This window comes from Papaver somniferum, chromosome 8 (assembly GCF_003573695.1).
Source record: "Papaver somniferum cultivar HN1 chromosome 8, ASM357369v1, whole genome shotgun sequence".
In the NCBI taxonomy this organism is placed as follows: domain Eukaryota; kingdom Viridiplantae; phylum Streptophyta; class Magnoliopsida; order Ranunculales; family Papaveraceae; genus Papaver; species Papaver somniferum.
In genome coordinates, this window is record NC_039365.1 from 78,788,719 (window position 1) to 78,801,677 (window position 12,959).

The window sequence follows — 12,959 nt, forward strand, 5'->3', positions numbered from 1 at the left end:
GTACATGACAAAACATATCATTTACCAAAGAACTGAAAACTAAGAGTTAAGACACAACTCAACGCCGGATGTCAAAGACTCAAATCACAAGTCGTCAACTGGAGAAGAAACATGAAAATAGACACGGAAGACCTGAGTACAACCCCAAAAGGACGAGAAAAAACTTTACGTTTGCAGTTGAATTAAGCCCTAACATCCTAGATCGTTTCAAATGAGGGATGTCCCGGGTCCAAATAAGCACAAGGAAGGAAAAATAATTGGATCCCTGGCGTCACATGCTCACGAGTGGATACTTGAGATATAAGTTACTGACACAAGACCTAACATCAAGAGTTTACGGCTGCATTTTCTAAAATTATCCATCGTAACACTAATAATGTCGCATAAATATGGACCTTGTGAGATGGTATGTGTTTGTCCTTAGTTTGTGGCGTCTATAAGCCTATTGTCGCGACTTAATCTGCCATTGTTGTGTTTAGGAATGCACACTGGTCTAAAGTCATATCTTGCTTAAAAATATTTGTTCTTTATCTCTTTGTTTTGATCTGTTGATCTTTTAACATCACTAAAAGGGAACTTTGTAGTAGATATTTTGTCAAAAATAAATAAATTTGTGAATGAGTATATATATTGAATATATTGGCTTACACTCTCCCTAATTTTTGCACAATGTTTCGTTTACTGATGTATCAGAGAGAGCTTTCTCCAAATCTGGAAGGATCGTTTAGCATTTGGTTGAATATATCCGGTTCACCAAAAAATCATTTTTTTTTTATTTCCTTACCAATGTCGTTTAGTCCATACATAAGGCTAGTTTAGTGTTTGGTCGAACATATATCCGGTTCACCGAATAAATAAAAAATAGGGAATTAACAAAACGCTCATGTGGATAAATGCATTTAAAAATATGCCCACGTTTTTTATTTTCAATTGATAATAAATGCCCATAACCTGACCGTTTTCCTTCCATTTTTATTGGAAAAACGTCTAACGGATGTTAGGGGATAGACGGCTTTTAATTGGTCATGTTAAAAGCATCATAGTGACCGAGATGGATCGATGAGTTAGTCTGAACTCAACTGAGTCCTCCGAGTTAGTCTGGACTCAATTTGACACAGTGCATGCAGTTTGTGCTCGCTATAAACCAGCATTGTTCATCTTCTTCCCCAATATCCCACTATTCATTAATCAACCCATTGTAGGGCTCCAATGAGCGGTGGGGAATTATTGTAGTGATTTCATTTTCTCTTGTAATCTCTAACCAATCAACACAAAATTATAAAGAAAAACATCACCACAATCAAAACCGTAAACCTCACTATGAACCCTAATTTCCGAAATTATAAACTCCAAACATCAAATTTCATCAATTAAAAATCATGAATAACCGGTAAAATTACAACTACCAAATTAATAAATTAGCAAAAAAAGTTGATGTGGATCAATTCCCCAAATTTTTTCAAGCAACTGAACCAAATTAACAGATCTTACAATTAAATTTCATCTCAATTCTTCTCCAAAATTAACCCACCCAAACAATCCATACTTTAAAAATCTAGTAATTGAAATCAAGACCACTAAAAGGATGAATTGTTATTAATTCTGTTTGGAAATTAAAGACCTCTTCCACTGCTTCCGTTGTATCCAATTTTGTATTCAATCTAATAGAGAATTGCATGCTCTTGCAGAGTCTTTCTACAAAACATCTCAGTTGCAAGAGATTATTGTCAAGCAACAAGGTTATCTTCTTGAGGAAATTCACAAGCTCAAGATTGGAAATAAAAATCCACCTTCATCAAGTGCTGAAGATATGAAGGATTAACTTGCTCAAAAAGATGAATAAGATTTACTTCTTATTAGAATAGACTAATCAATTGTTGATTTATTTCAATGTTTGTGTAAAGTATATTCAAAACTATCAATAATATGAATAATTAAGCTTTTATGTAAATCCTTCGAGTCATTCTTTTTTATGGATTCGATTGCATTGGTAATGTGAATGGATATCTTTTATGCTTTGCTTTCGGTTATGAGATGTTATTTCGGTCTACACTAACCCTAATTTCCGATCTTATATTTTGGTGATCTCTTATGATTGGTGTGACTTTTTAATATAACAAGATTAAGTTATAGCTTTTTTAGGTAGGCTTTATCAAAGGATCATGAACAGAGATTGTCGAAAACTCATGTGTGAATGTCACAATGATGTTATTATCGGTTATTTATGGCCTCTCTGATAAAAATATATGCTTATATGCAAGTGCGGGTGGTTTCCTTCCTTGTCAGATTTATTTTGATACTTAAGGTTGAAGACACGATTCTCACGGAACAATTAGCAAAAGAGAAGATAATAGTGAAAGAACGGAGAAAAAAGAAAGCCAGTGTTGGTTTAGTTCCTTTATGATTCTCTGGGATTCAATTTCTCTTTAAGACCACCATGAATACAACTCCAAATAAACAGCGGATGATCATTATCTTTAAGCACCCAACTTGTGAGTCGTTCGTTAGTAATGGGCTAATTTGTAATTACGCCCACTAAAATATCATCTCCCCACATGAGTTGTCTACGAGATTTTAGCGTAATGGTGTGTTCGAATGAAATTCCTAATGGTATGGGCATTTAATAAATTAAGAAAAAAACGTGGATATTTTCTTAAATGCCCTTCTCCACATGAACATTTTTTTTAAAATTTCCTAATTGCCAATACAAGGAATTACTAATAGGTACCATTATAGTGTTCTTAGTTAGTGGCAGGTCCACCCATTAAAGCCCACTAATCAGAGGTCCATAATTAAAAGAAAACATGAAAATGGACCAAATTTTTTAAGCCCAGGTCATGTACACGTGCGGGACCAAAGATGTGTATTTCAAAAATTCCTAAAATAACCTTCACCTAACAAATAACATTTTAAGTTTTCTATATTCTCGATCAAAAAAATTCAGATCGGTTTTCTTCTCTCCTTTCTCTTTCTTCAGCTGTTGTTGGTGCTGATGAATTTAGACGTAGGGTTTCTGAAGGTCGCCCTCTTTTTGCAGGTATGTTATCTAATCTTTTCTATAATTTTTGTTTTTGTTTTCTGTTATGCTTTCAACTGAATCATAAAGATTAGATCGATTTCATGATTTTGGTAACTCGATTATAATGATGTTCTCTATGTTAGTGATTTCTGTGATTTACATTGTTTATATTTCTATTTGTGAATTGTTTTTTTTTTGTTTTTATAAATCTTCTTTGTGATTGTTCGATTCTGTTGTTTCTCATAGATTCTTAAAAAAGTGAGAGATCTATGCTTTCGATTTCATTATCTTTCTGTTTTCGCTTCAAAATCAGGCTTGTTTATACTTTCAGATCGTATTATCCAGCAGTACATATAAGGAATACTCATAAAGCTCGGTCATTTTTGTTATTTTTTTATGAATCTTGTTCACATTTATTCTGTTATTTGGTTAGATTATCATGTTTTTAATGATTTTATCTATCGATTTTATTATTTTTCTGTTTTCGATTTGTTTGTACTTTCAGATGGTATTATCCATCAGTACATATATGGAATACTCATAGAAACTGCTCTTAGATTCTGGTTATTTCATAGATCTCTCATTTTTTTAGTTTGATCCATCAGTACGTATGTGAAATACCGTATTATGTGCTTCGATTCTGTTGTTTCTCATAGATTTTTAATTATTCTTGTCATGAAGTTGATTTGTAGTTCATGAAACTGCAGTACATATATGACATACTCATTGAAACTTCTCTTAGATTTTGTTTCTTTCATAGATCTCTCACTTTTTTAGTTTGATCCATCAGTACATATGTGAAATACCGCATTATGTGCTTCGATTCTGCTGTTTCTCATAGATCCTTAATTATTCTTGTCATGCAGTTGATTTGTAGTTCATGAATCTGCAGTACATATATGGCATACTCATAGAAACTGCTCTTAGATTCTGTTTCTTTCATAGATCTCTCACTTTTTTTAGTTTGATCCATCATTACATATGTCAAATACCATATTATGTGCTTAGATTCTGCTATTTCTGATAGATCCTTAATTATTCTTGTCATGCAGTTTGATTTGTAGTTCATGAATCTGCAGTACATATATGGCATACTCATAGAAACTGCTCCTAGATTCTGTTTTTTTCATAGATCTCTCACTTGTTTTAGTATTGATCCATCAGTACATATGTGAAATATTGTGTATTAATACTGTTACATCTTTGTCACATTTACAGGTTCAAAACATGTCTGATGCTGAGTGATCCAATCCAAATACTTACTCCTATGCATACATCTATTATAAGCATCATCATTTTTCCTTCCTTCTGGCAACCAGGCTATGTAATGCTGGTATTAATTGATAGTCCCGACAGATCCTTCATAAATGCCTTTCTACATGGATCAGAGAGTGCACCAGCTCATTGTATACTGATGTCTACTTTCCGAATGATTCATACACAGGTTTGTACTCGCCATTTTCTTTGTGCTTTCTCTTTGTGTTTTCATGAATCTTCAGTACATATGTCACATACTGATAGGAAGTGCTCTTTGTTATGTTTGATTCAGTACGTATATGAAATACTGAAATAAATGATCTTTGTTACGTTTGATTCAGTACTGGAATTGGATATGGAGATGATCTGGAGCTGCAGTTCAGAACTTATTGCAAGAAATGACAGATTTTGAATGATAGGAACAAGAGTTGCTATTGGTTCATATTTGCAAGCTTGTGAAATTGGTGGTGGTCTTGATAAAGTTACAAATTGGTTGTGATGTGTGTTTGAAAGAAGGTGTGCTGAAAATGGATTTGGAGGAACATAGAAGGTTGGGTTGCTGATGTAAACTGAAGATACATATGAGATAGAGGAATTGTATGTGGTGATTACTGTGAACAAAATCAGTGGATGAGATGTTCGTCTCAATGGGTTTATGAAGATGGTAGTGTTGTGTAAACAAGGAAGAAGAACAAGTCCGTGTTGCAGCTGAATTGAAATGACAATGGTGTTGATGTAGCTGTTGCAGTTGCGGTTTAAGCTAAGAAGATTGTGATGCAGCAAGAGAGAAGATTACTGAGAAATAAAATAGTAGAAGTACTCAAATTTGTAAACAATGTAGCAGATATGTACTCAAATTTGTAAACAGTGTAGCAGATATGTACTCAAATCTATGGTCCTTTATATGTTTTAATTAAATTTGGACCTCCAGATAAATAAAATCCTGATTTGGTAGAAATATGTTATTTCACACGTACTTAAACAGTGGAGTATATTAGTCATTTCCATGTTTTCAAATAACTTTGGACCTTAGGATAAGAGTAAAATCCAGTTAGACCCTACTATAAATAACCTTATGGGCTTAGGACCAAACAAGAAATTTTCCTTGCCAATACCGTTTAGTCATTAGTGTTCTCGTTCTGACAAATTAGATGTCGTGGATTCAGTTGGGCTCTCCCGAGAGAATCACTTGAAATATGTGCCCGACCACATCGTAGCCGCACCGCACTCTAATACCAGGTTGTTTTTTTCTTAGGTCATCAGATTTCGTCCCATAGCCCTCTGTGCCTAATATCCCCCGACGGTTCTGCGAGTCTGCGACTATAGATAGGGTGTTCTTAAACACCAGATTTTTCTTCAAGAAACGAGAAAGGGAAAAGCGGGTGTAAACTCTTTGAATTCTTGATAACTAGGGCAACCTTCTCAATCTAATAGTCGTCTCACCGTAAAGGGAGATAGAGATAGAGATAGAGAAATGGCTGCAACAGGAGAAGCTCAATCAGCTAATAAAGCAATGAAGAGAAGTTCTTCAGTGACAAGAGAAGCAGGGGATCAACTTATAATTACTCCATTAGGTGCTGGTAATGAAGTTGGTCGTTCTTGTGTTTACATGTCTTACAAAGGAAAACTGTTCTGGTATATATTTCTTCCTGCTTATTTTTCAAACTTCTAGGTTTTAAATTTAGGGTTTAGGGTTTCTAGTTTAGGGTTTTAAACTGTTCTGATTCGTTTGTTGTTGTTTTTGTTTGGTAGTTTGATTGTGGAATTCATCCAGCTTATTCAGGAATGGCTGCTTTGCCTTACTTTGATGAGATCGATCCTTCAACCATTGATGTTCTTCTTGTTACCCAGTATGTTTGAACTTTAAATTACATTCTAAGTTTTCACTTCGGTCTTGAAATTTGTTGTTTTCTGAATTCGGGGTGTTTATATCATTACACTTAGCTTATTTGATGCACAATTTTTTTAAGTAGTACGGCATTGGAAACAATGCTAAACATTTAGCTTGAATTGTACATCAAAATCATCAATCTAATGGATCTGCAAATGCAAAACATATATACCTATTCAGAGATTATCCTCTTAGAATGTGCAACATTTTTTTCTAAGCAGCTCTTGGTTTCAGTTTGTCCTGAATCTTATGTATGGTAGTTTGTGCAAAAGAAATGCTTTAGTCTGGTATCTTTCTGCAACATTATTTCCCTGTTTCAGTCATCAATTTAACAAAAAAAAAAAAACCTTCTTAGTTTGAGATATGGCAATTGAACTTACTTCTTTCTACTCTATGTAACATTTACCTAGTGTTCCCCCTACTCTTGAAGCACAAAAATATCAGAATTATGAGAAAAATTAACTGAAGATGCTCTTTATGTGCAGCTTTCACTTGGATCATGCGGCGTCACTTCCATATTTTCTAGAGAAGGTCAGTAACCTTATTTATGAAGTAAAACCCCACCTTGCTCCTTGCTTGTAAACTGATACGTGCTAATTTGTGTATCAGACCACCTTCAAAGGCCGCGTTTATATGACTCATGCAACAAAGGCTATCTACAAGTTGCTTTTATCAGATTATGTAAAAGTTAGCAAGGTTTCAGTTGAAGATATGTTGTTTGATGAACAAGACATTATCAAGTCCATGGACAAAATCGAGGTATGTTCTCAATAACCATGATAATAGACATAGCTTTCGTGTGGGTTGTAAGTTATGTCAAATTCAGTCACTCAGATGTAGTTGATTTCTTAAATATAGTTAAACTGTTACACACTAGGAGAGCGTGGGTTTTTGGATGTCACCGTCTGGAAGTGTCTCCGATGTTTTAAATTTTGCTACCTGGCCTATTTTTTCTTATTTTTCAAATCTTTGTCGATAATCTCTGTAGGATGTGTTTCATTCTTATAATTTACAAATTGTTGGATACAGCACCTTGCACATTTTCAGTCATTACCCATATATAACATACAAAAGTAAAATTCTTGAGTGTTGTGCTTTATATATTCCATGGTTAATGAATAGAAAACAACCAAATAAGAAATAGCCGACTGTTTTGTTTGTCCTTTTCTTTTAGTGAATACAGATGAGAGGGCTTAACTCTCATTTTTGCCATTCATCTGTACTTCAGTTAAAAATGAAATAAACATTTCAAAAGTGTGTTGCTCCACTCTACAATAGTTGCTTACAAATAAAGGAAATTCATTATTAGATTTTTAAGGTTCTCAAAGTCATCTTGTTTTTCATGTTACTCCACTATCGACTCTGCGCAGGTTATTGACTTCCACCAAACTCTAGAAGTGAATGGAATTCGCTTCTGGTGCTACACTGCTGGGCATGTCCTTGGTGCTGCCATGTTCATGGTTGACATTGCTGGAGTTCGGGTACTCTACACAGGGGACTACTCACGCGAGGAAGATCGTCACCTTCGTGCTGCTGAAACTCCTACATTCTCTCCTGATATCTGTATTATTGAGTCAACCTACGGTGTCCAGCTCCATCAGTCACGGATTGTACGGGAAAAAAGATTCACTGAAGTAATTCACTCAACGATCGCCCAGGGTGGCCGTGTCCTCATACCAGCATTTGCCCTCGGTCGTGCACAGGAACTGCTTCTTATTCTTGATGAGTACTGGTCGAATCACCCTGAACTCCACAACATTCCAATATACTATGCATCGCCTCTTGCCAAGAGATGCATGGCTGTGTACCAAACCTACATCAACTCTATGAATGACAGGATCAGGACTCAGTTTGCTAACTCAAACCCTTTCGACTTCAAGCACATATCACCATTAAAGAGTATTGAGAATTTTCAAGATGTGGGACCATCAGTGGTGATGGCAAGTCCTGGGGGTCTACAGAGTGGTTTATCGAGGCAGTTATTTGATTTGTGGTGCTCTGACAAGAAGAATTCTTGTGTCATACCCGGGTATGTAGTCGAAGGAGCCCTTGCAAAGACCATAATCAACGAGCCCAAGGAGGTCACCCTCATGAATGGTCTCACTGCGCCGCTCAACATGCAAGTGCATTACATTTCTTTCTCTGCCCATGCTGATTTTGCACAAACAAGTACGTTCCTGAAGGAATTAATGCCTCCTAATATTATTCTTGTCCATGGAGAAGCTAACGAGATGGGTAGGCTCAAACAAAAGCTCATCACACAATTTGCTGATAAAAACACTAAAATCATATCTCCAAAGAATTGCCAGTCTGTTGAAATGTACTTCAACTCTGAGAAAATGGCCAAGACAATTGGAAAACTAGCTGAGAAAACCCCAGAACCAGGCGAAACAGTTAGTGGCCTGCTAGTAAAGAAAGGGTTTACTTATCAGATAATGGCTCCAGATGATCTTCATGTATTCTCACAGTTATCCACAACAAATATCATTCAGAGGATTTCGGTCCCTTACACTGGTGCCTTCGGTGTGATAAAGCATAGGCTGAAGCAGATCTATGAGAGTGTTGAATCACCGCCAGATGAAGAATCCGAGGGGCCTAGTTTGCTAGTGCATGAAAGGGTTACGGTGAAGCAGGAAACAGAGAAGCATGTCTCTGTGCAGTGGACGTCAGATCCAATCAGTGATATGGTCTCGGATTCGATTGTTGCTCTGGTTTTGAACATAAGTAGAGAAATGCCGAAAGTTACAACAGTGGCTGAAACGGCTAAAACAGAGGAAGAAACAGGGAAAACAACAGAAAAGGTGATTCACTCTCTGTTGGTATCACTATTTGGCAATGTCAAGATTGGTGAGCAGGGAAAATTGGTAATCACGGTCGATGGGAATGTGGCCCACCTTGATAGTCTGTCAGACTGGGGATGTTGAATGTGAAAATGAAAGTCTTAAAGAGAGGGTTAAGACAGCTTTCCGGCGGATCCATAGTGCCATGAGACCCATCCCACTCTCTGCATCTCAGACTGCAGTTTCTCTATAGCATCCTCAGCTCTGGATTGCGGTTTCCGGTTCATAGTTCCTAACTGGCTCTGTAGATTATAGTTCTGATCATCAAATTGAGGTGTGACTTACCTTTTGTATTATGCAGAACCTTTCAGTGTGTCTGCGTGTTTAACTTTAAGTGCCTCGGATGCATTGTGAAGGAAATTCATCTCTTGTGCTTCATTACCGGCATCTGTTTAAGTATTATCATTGTTAAGAGTCCAGGGTATTATTATTGTTAAGAGTCCAGGGTTTCTGTATCACTGGTAAATGGATAAAACATTACCTTGTTCTGAATGGTGGAATTTGTTTAATTTAGTTTGTTCTTATATTTATCCAGAATTATATCACATTTGGCCTGTAACGCTTTGCAAGTAAAGTATCAAAGCATTCAGGAAACAGTTGCAAATGCTTTTTAGTTGTTTATCTGGTTACCCAGCAGTTTGTTTTTCTCCTCTGTTGGTAGACTATCCTTTTGATACCCGTTACAGATATCTCTGAATTTTCAGTCAACAATGAAACCCTGTCTCTTTTTGGTTATGGCTTAATTGGTGAAGTCAATATCGAAATGCACCATCCATGGGCTTGACATTATTATGTACAAACTCATATCGTCGAACCTCATGATGTTAGTCGGAAAAAAATAAATAGAGGAATTATCAATTCTCGAACACCATTTCCAATATATGAAATGGTGAACGGCAACAAACTCTATTACATAAAAGGATTCACTAACTCTAGTACAGCAAACAACTGTAGCTTTCATTCATACAAACGAGCTTTAAACACGATTACCCCAAACATCATTCCAACACAACCTTACCAAATTCATAAAGCGCATGAATTTTAAACACGGCTACTCCATAAACACTCCAACCCAACCTTAGCTTGCCTCAGGCAAGTTTCAATTTCGTTTGGTGGGTTCATACCCAAATTCTTAGCTCGTTCCCAACGGGCCAATCTGGTCATTCCGATGCACGGTCCATACTTCATGTTCATGTCAAATTGCCTCAATATCTCTTCAGTTTCAAACAACAACCAAATTATTGCACAACTCTTCCAACAAAAACAATCAATTAATTTTTCCATTTAAAAAGTCATTCTCAAATCTCAAATACATTCGTCAGACTCGATGCAGATAACTTTCAAAACCCTAGATTCTAATAGCATCCTTTTCAGCAACTCCAGATCTAAAATCATTAAAGTAAAACTTCAAAATACCCCTTTTAATAAGCCTAATAAAACTGATTACATTTTATTTTCTGCTTCTGTTTCAGAAATTAGGGTTTTTCAGGAAAAAAAAAAGGAAACAGACTTTCTTATCTAAGAAGAATCTACCAAATCTACAAAAAAGACCCTTTATTCATCACTTAAATAAATTAAGAACCCTAATGAAAGGTCAGTTTTTCATTGAGAGAGATTACCTTTGAGGTCGAGGGAGCCATGAGAGATGAGAGCAGATGGTTGTGTTTGGTCAGAGCCAAGAGTTGTTGCAGCTTTCTTGGAGAAAGATGAAGAAGATTTGGTAGTTTTGTTATTTGGTTTGGTAACTCCACTGCTCTTCTGTTGCCTGAAAAACCCCTTGATATCACCTTTAGACGCCATATTTCTTGCTGGTTTTCTCTTTCAAAATTTCAAATTCTTTTCTGTGGGATATTGACTTCAGGAGGGCTTTTGTCGTTATATAATCACACTCCCCAAACATCCCCCAAGCCGGAAGAGAATCAAATTTAACCACGTGTAATTTTTACCGAGGTTAGTGTGGACTGGGAGAGGGGCTTTTTCCACCGTACAACTTAACCGGGCTAATCGACTAATGTGGCGATGTGGTTCTTAGGCGGGTTCCTATGTACCTTGCAAATGTAAGGATTTGTGTCTATTATGAGTATGGGAAAGTGGCAAATATTACTAATTAAGTGACAAATACTTTATGTCACCTAGCCAGTCGCGGTATAGCCTTTGGCGAGCGATTGAGACTTCATCACTTCATTATTTTTTTAAGCATGTAATTTATTAAACGTAGAATTAAATTACAATTTGACGTGGGTATGTAGTACCCAAGAGTCATGAAAAACAATGTGACTAATAAAATATGGGATTGCCTGGTCCCGAATTTTGGTTGAAAAGTTCCCCATTTGACTTCCGTCTGCTGCATTGTTGGCCAAACCATCTGCTGCTTGATTCCCTTCTCTGTAGTTGTGTCGTATAGCAGTCTGCGGAATCTGTTGCATCCTATTCTTTATTTCTTCAATCATCCCTGAGATATTCCAAGGGGGAGGAGAAGAAGATGTGATGAAGTGAAAAAGGTTCTTTGAGTCTGTCTCAAAGAGAACTTTTGGCCATTTCCTTTCTGTGGCTGTTCTTGATGCCAATAGCATAGCCAAAGTTTCAGCAGTTAAGGCAGTTGTAATTCCCAAAGGTTGAGCTAGAGCCATTATTGTTCGTGCGTTGGAGTCCCTACAAATGAAACCTGCACCCACGAAACCGGGATGACACCTGGCCGCTCCATCAGTGTCGATTTTAATCCAGTTTATGTTCGGGGTGGACCATCCTCCCGAGATTGTTGAGATTCTTTTGGTGTATCTTGGGTGGTTCAGTATTGGAGAATCTCCCGGTAGAACCGGAAGTAAGGATTGTAGCGCCTCTGTATATTCTTTTTGCTGTTTTTGAGCCAAAGCAAGGGTTTTTCTTGCTGATGTTTGATTTTGTTGGTATATTAGATCATTCCTAGCTAACCATAGTGTCCGAAATAGAAAACATAAATAGGAAATGACTGATTTTGGTGTTGATTGTTGAAGGATGTGTGAGATGGTTGTACGAGATGTCAAAGCAAAATAGAGTGCATTGTTGGGATTTGATGTGTTTTGGGTTTGAGAGAATAAAGTGTTCCAAGATGTAGTTAACGCTGGACAGTGAATTAGCAGGTGAGTTGCTGATTCCGGAGCTAAATTGCATCCGGGGCAAATGTCTGAGTTGGTCAAATGGATGTGATGGAGGATAGAGAAGGTTGGTAACCCTTCATTGATTGCTTTCCACAAGAAAAGCTGAATTTTTTGTGGACACAGTAAGGTCCACAGGAATTTGGTGGGTGGGAGGGGGGTATGATTAGGTTGACTATGGGTTAGACATTTATATCCCGACGAAGTAGTGTATTTTCCCGATTTTGAATGTGGCCAGATAATTTTGTCTTGGGTGCTATCTTGGGGTAGGTGGATGTTTATGATTCTTTGGGTTACAAGATTGGGGAGTGTATTTATTTTTTCCCGGTTCTAGTTATGAGTGATTGAATCTATGATATCAGCTACCATTTGGAATGGGTAGCATTGGGTTGGATCTAGGTTTGGGGTATGTGTAATCCAGTTGGCTTCTATTGGTGTTGATAGCCCATTTCCAATACGATGAAATATCAGCTGTTGCATGGTAGGTACGATTGATGCTAGTTGTCTCCGTCGGGCACTGAAAGAAGATGGTATGTTATTGATGCCTTGTAGAATTGGTTGTTGATCAAGATATTTTTCATTGAACAAGCTTCCACAGATGGAGTTAGTTTGTTCATGCAAACTCCAGATTCTTTTCATGAGAAGAACCTTGTTATGATCACTGCTTTTCCTTATGCCTAATCCTCCTTCAGATATTGGTTTTGTTACCTTGTCCCAACCTATAGGATGACGAATCATGTCCCCAGAAGAAGTTTCTAGTTATACGATCTATTTGTTTGTGGACATTGACAGGCAGGTTTTGTGTTTGCATAAGGTGA

At 36.9% G+C, this 12,959-nt stretch overlaps 1 protein-coding gene and 1 pseudogene across 1 annotated transcript; one reads left to right on the forward strand and one right to left on the reverse strand.

Moving 5' to 3' along the window:
- Window positions 1-5,586: 5,586 nt before the first annotated feature.
- On the forward strand, window positions 5,587-9,552 carry LOC113301696 (annotated as a pseudogene).
- Window positions 9,553-9,831: 279 nt separating this feature from the next.
- Window positions 9,832-10,866, reverse strand: LOC113304623. Its single transcript, XM_026553767.1, has 2 exons — window positions 10,627-10,866; window positions 9,832-10,221 (listed from the first exon to the last, which is right to left on the reverse strand). Exons 1-2 carry the CDS (start codon window positions 10,805-10,807, stop codon window positions 10,049-10,051), a joined length of 354 nt encoding a protein of 117 aa, XP_026409552.1. The 5' UTR covers window positions 10,808-10,866; the 3' UTR covers window positions 9,832-10,048.
- Between the last annotated feature and the right edge of the window lie 2,093 nt (window positions 10,867-12,959).

Coding starts and splice junctions, on each gene's coding strand:
- LOC113304623 (XM_026553767.1), bottom strand. CDS start 10,807: ATGGCGTCTAAAGGTGATATCAAGGGGTTTTTCAGGCAACAGAAGAGC. Junction 10,222..10,626: donor TGGCTCCCTCGACCTCAAAG/GTAATCTCTCTC, acceptor TTGAAACTGAAG/AGATATTGAGGCAATTTGAC.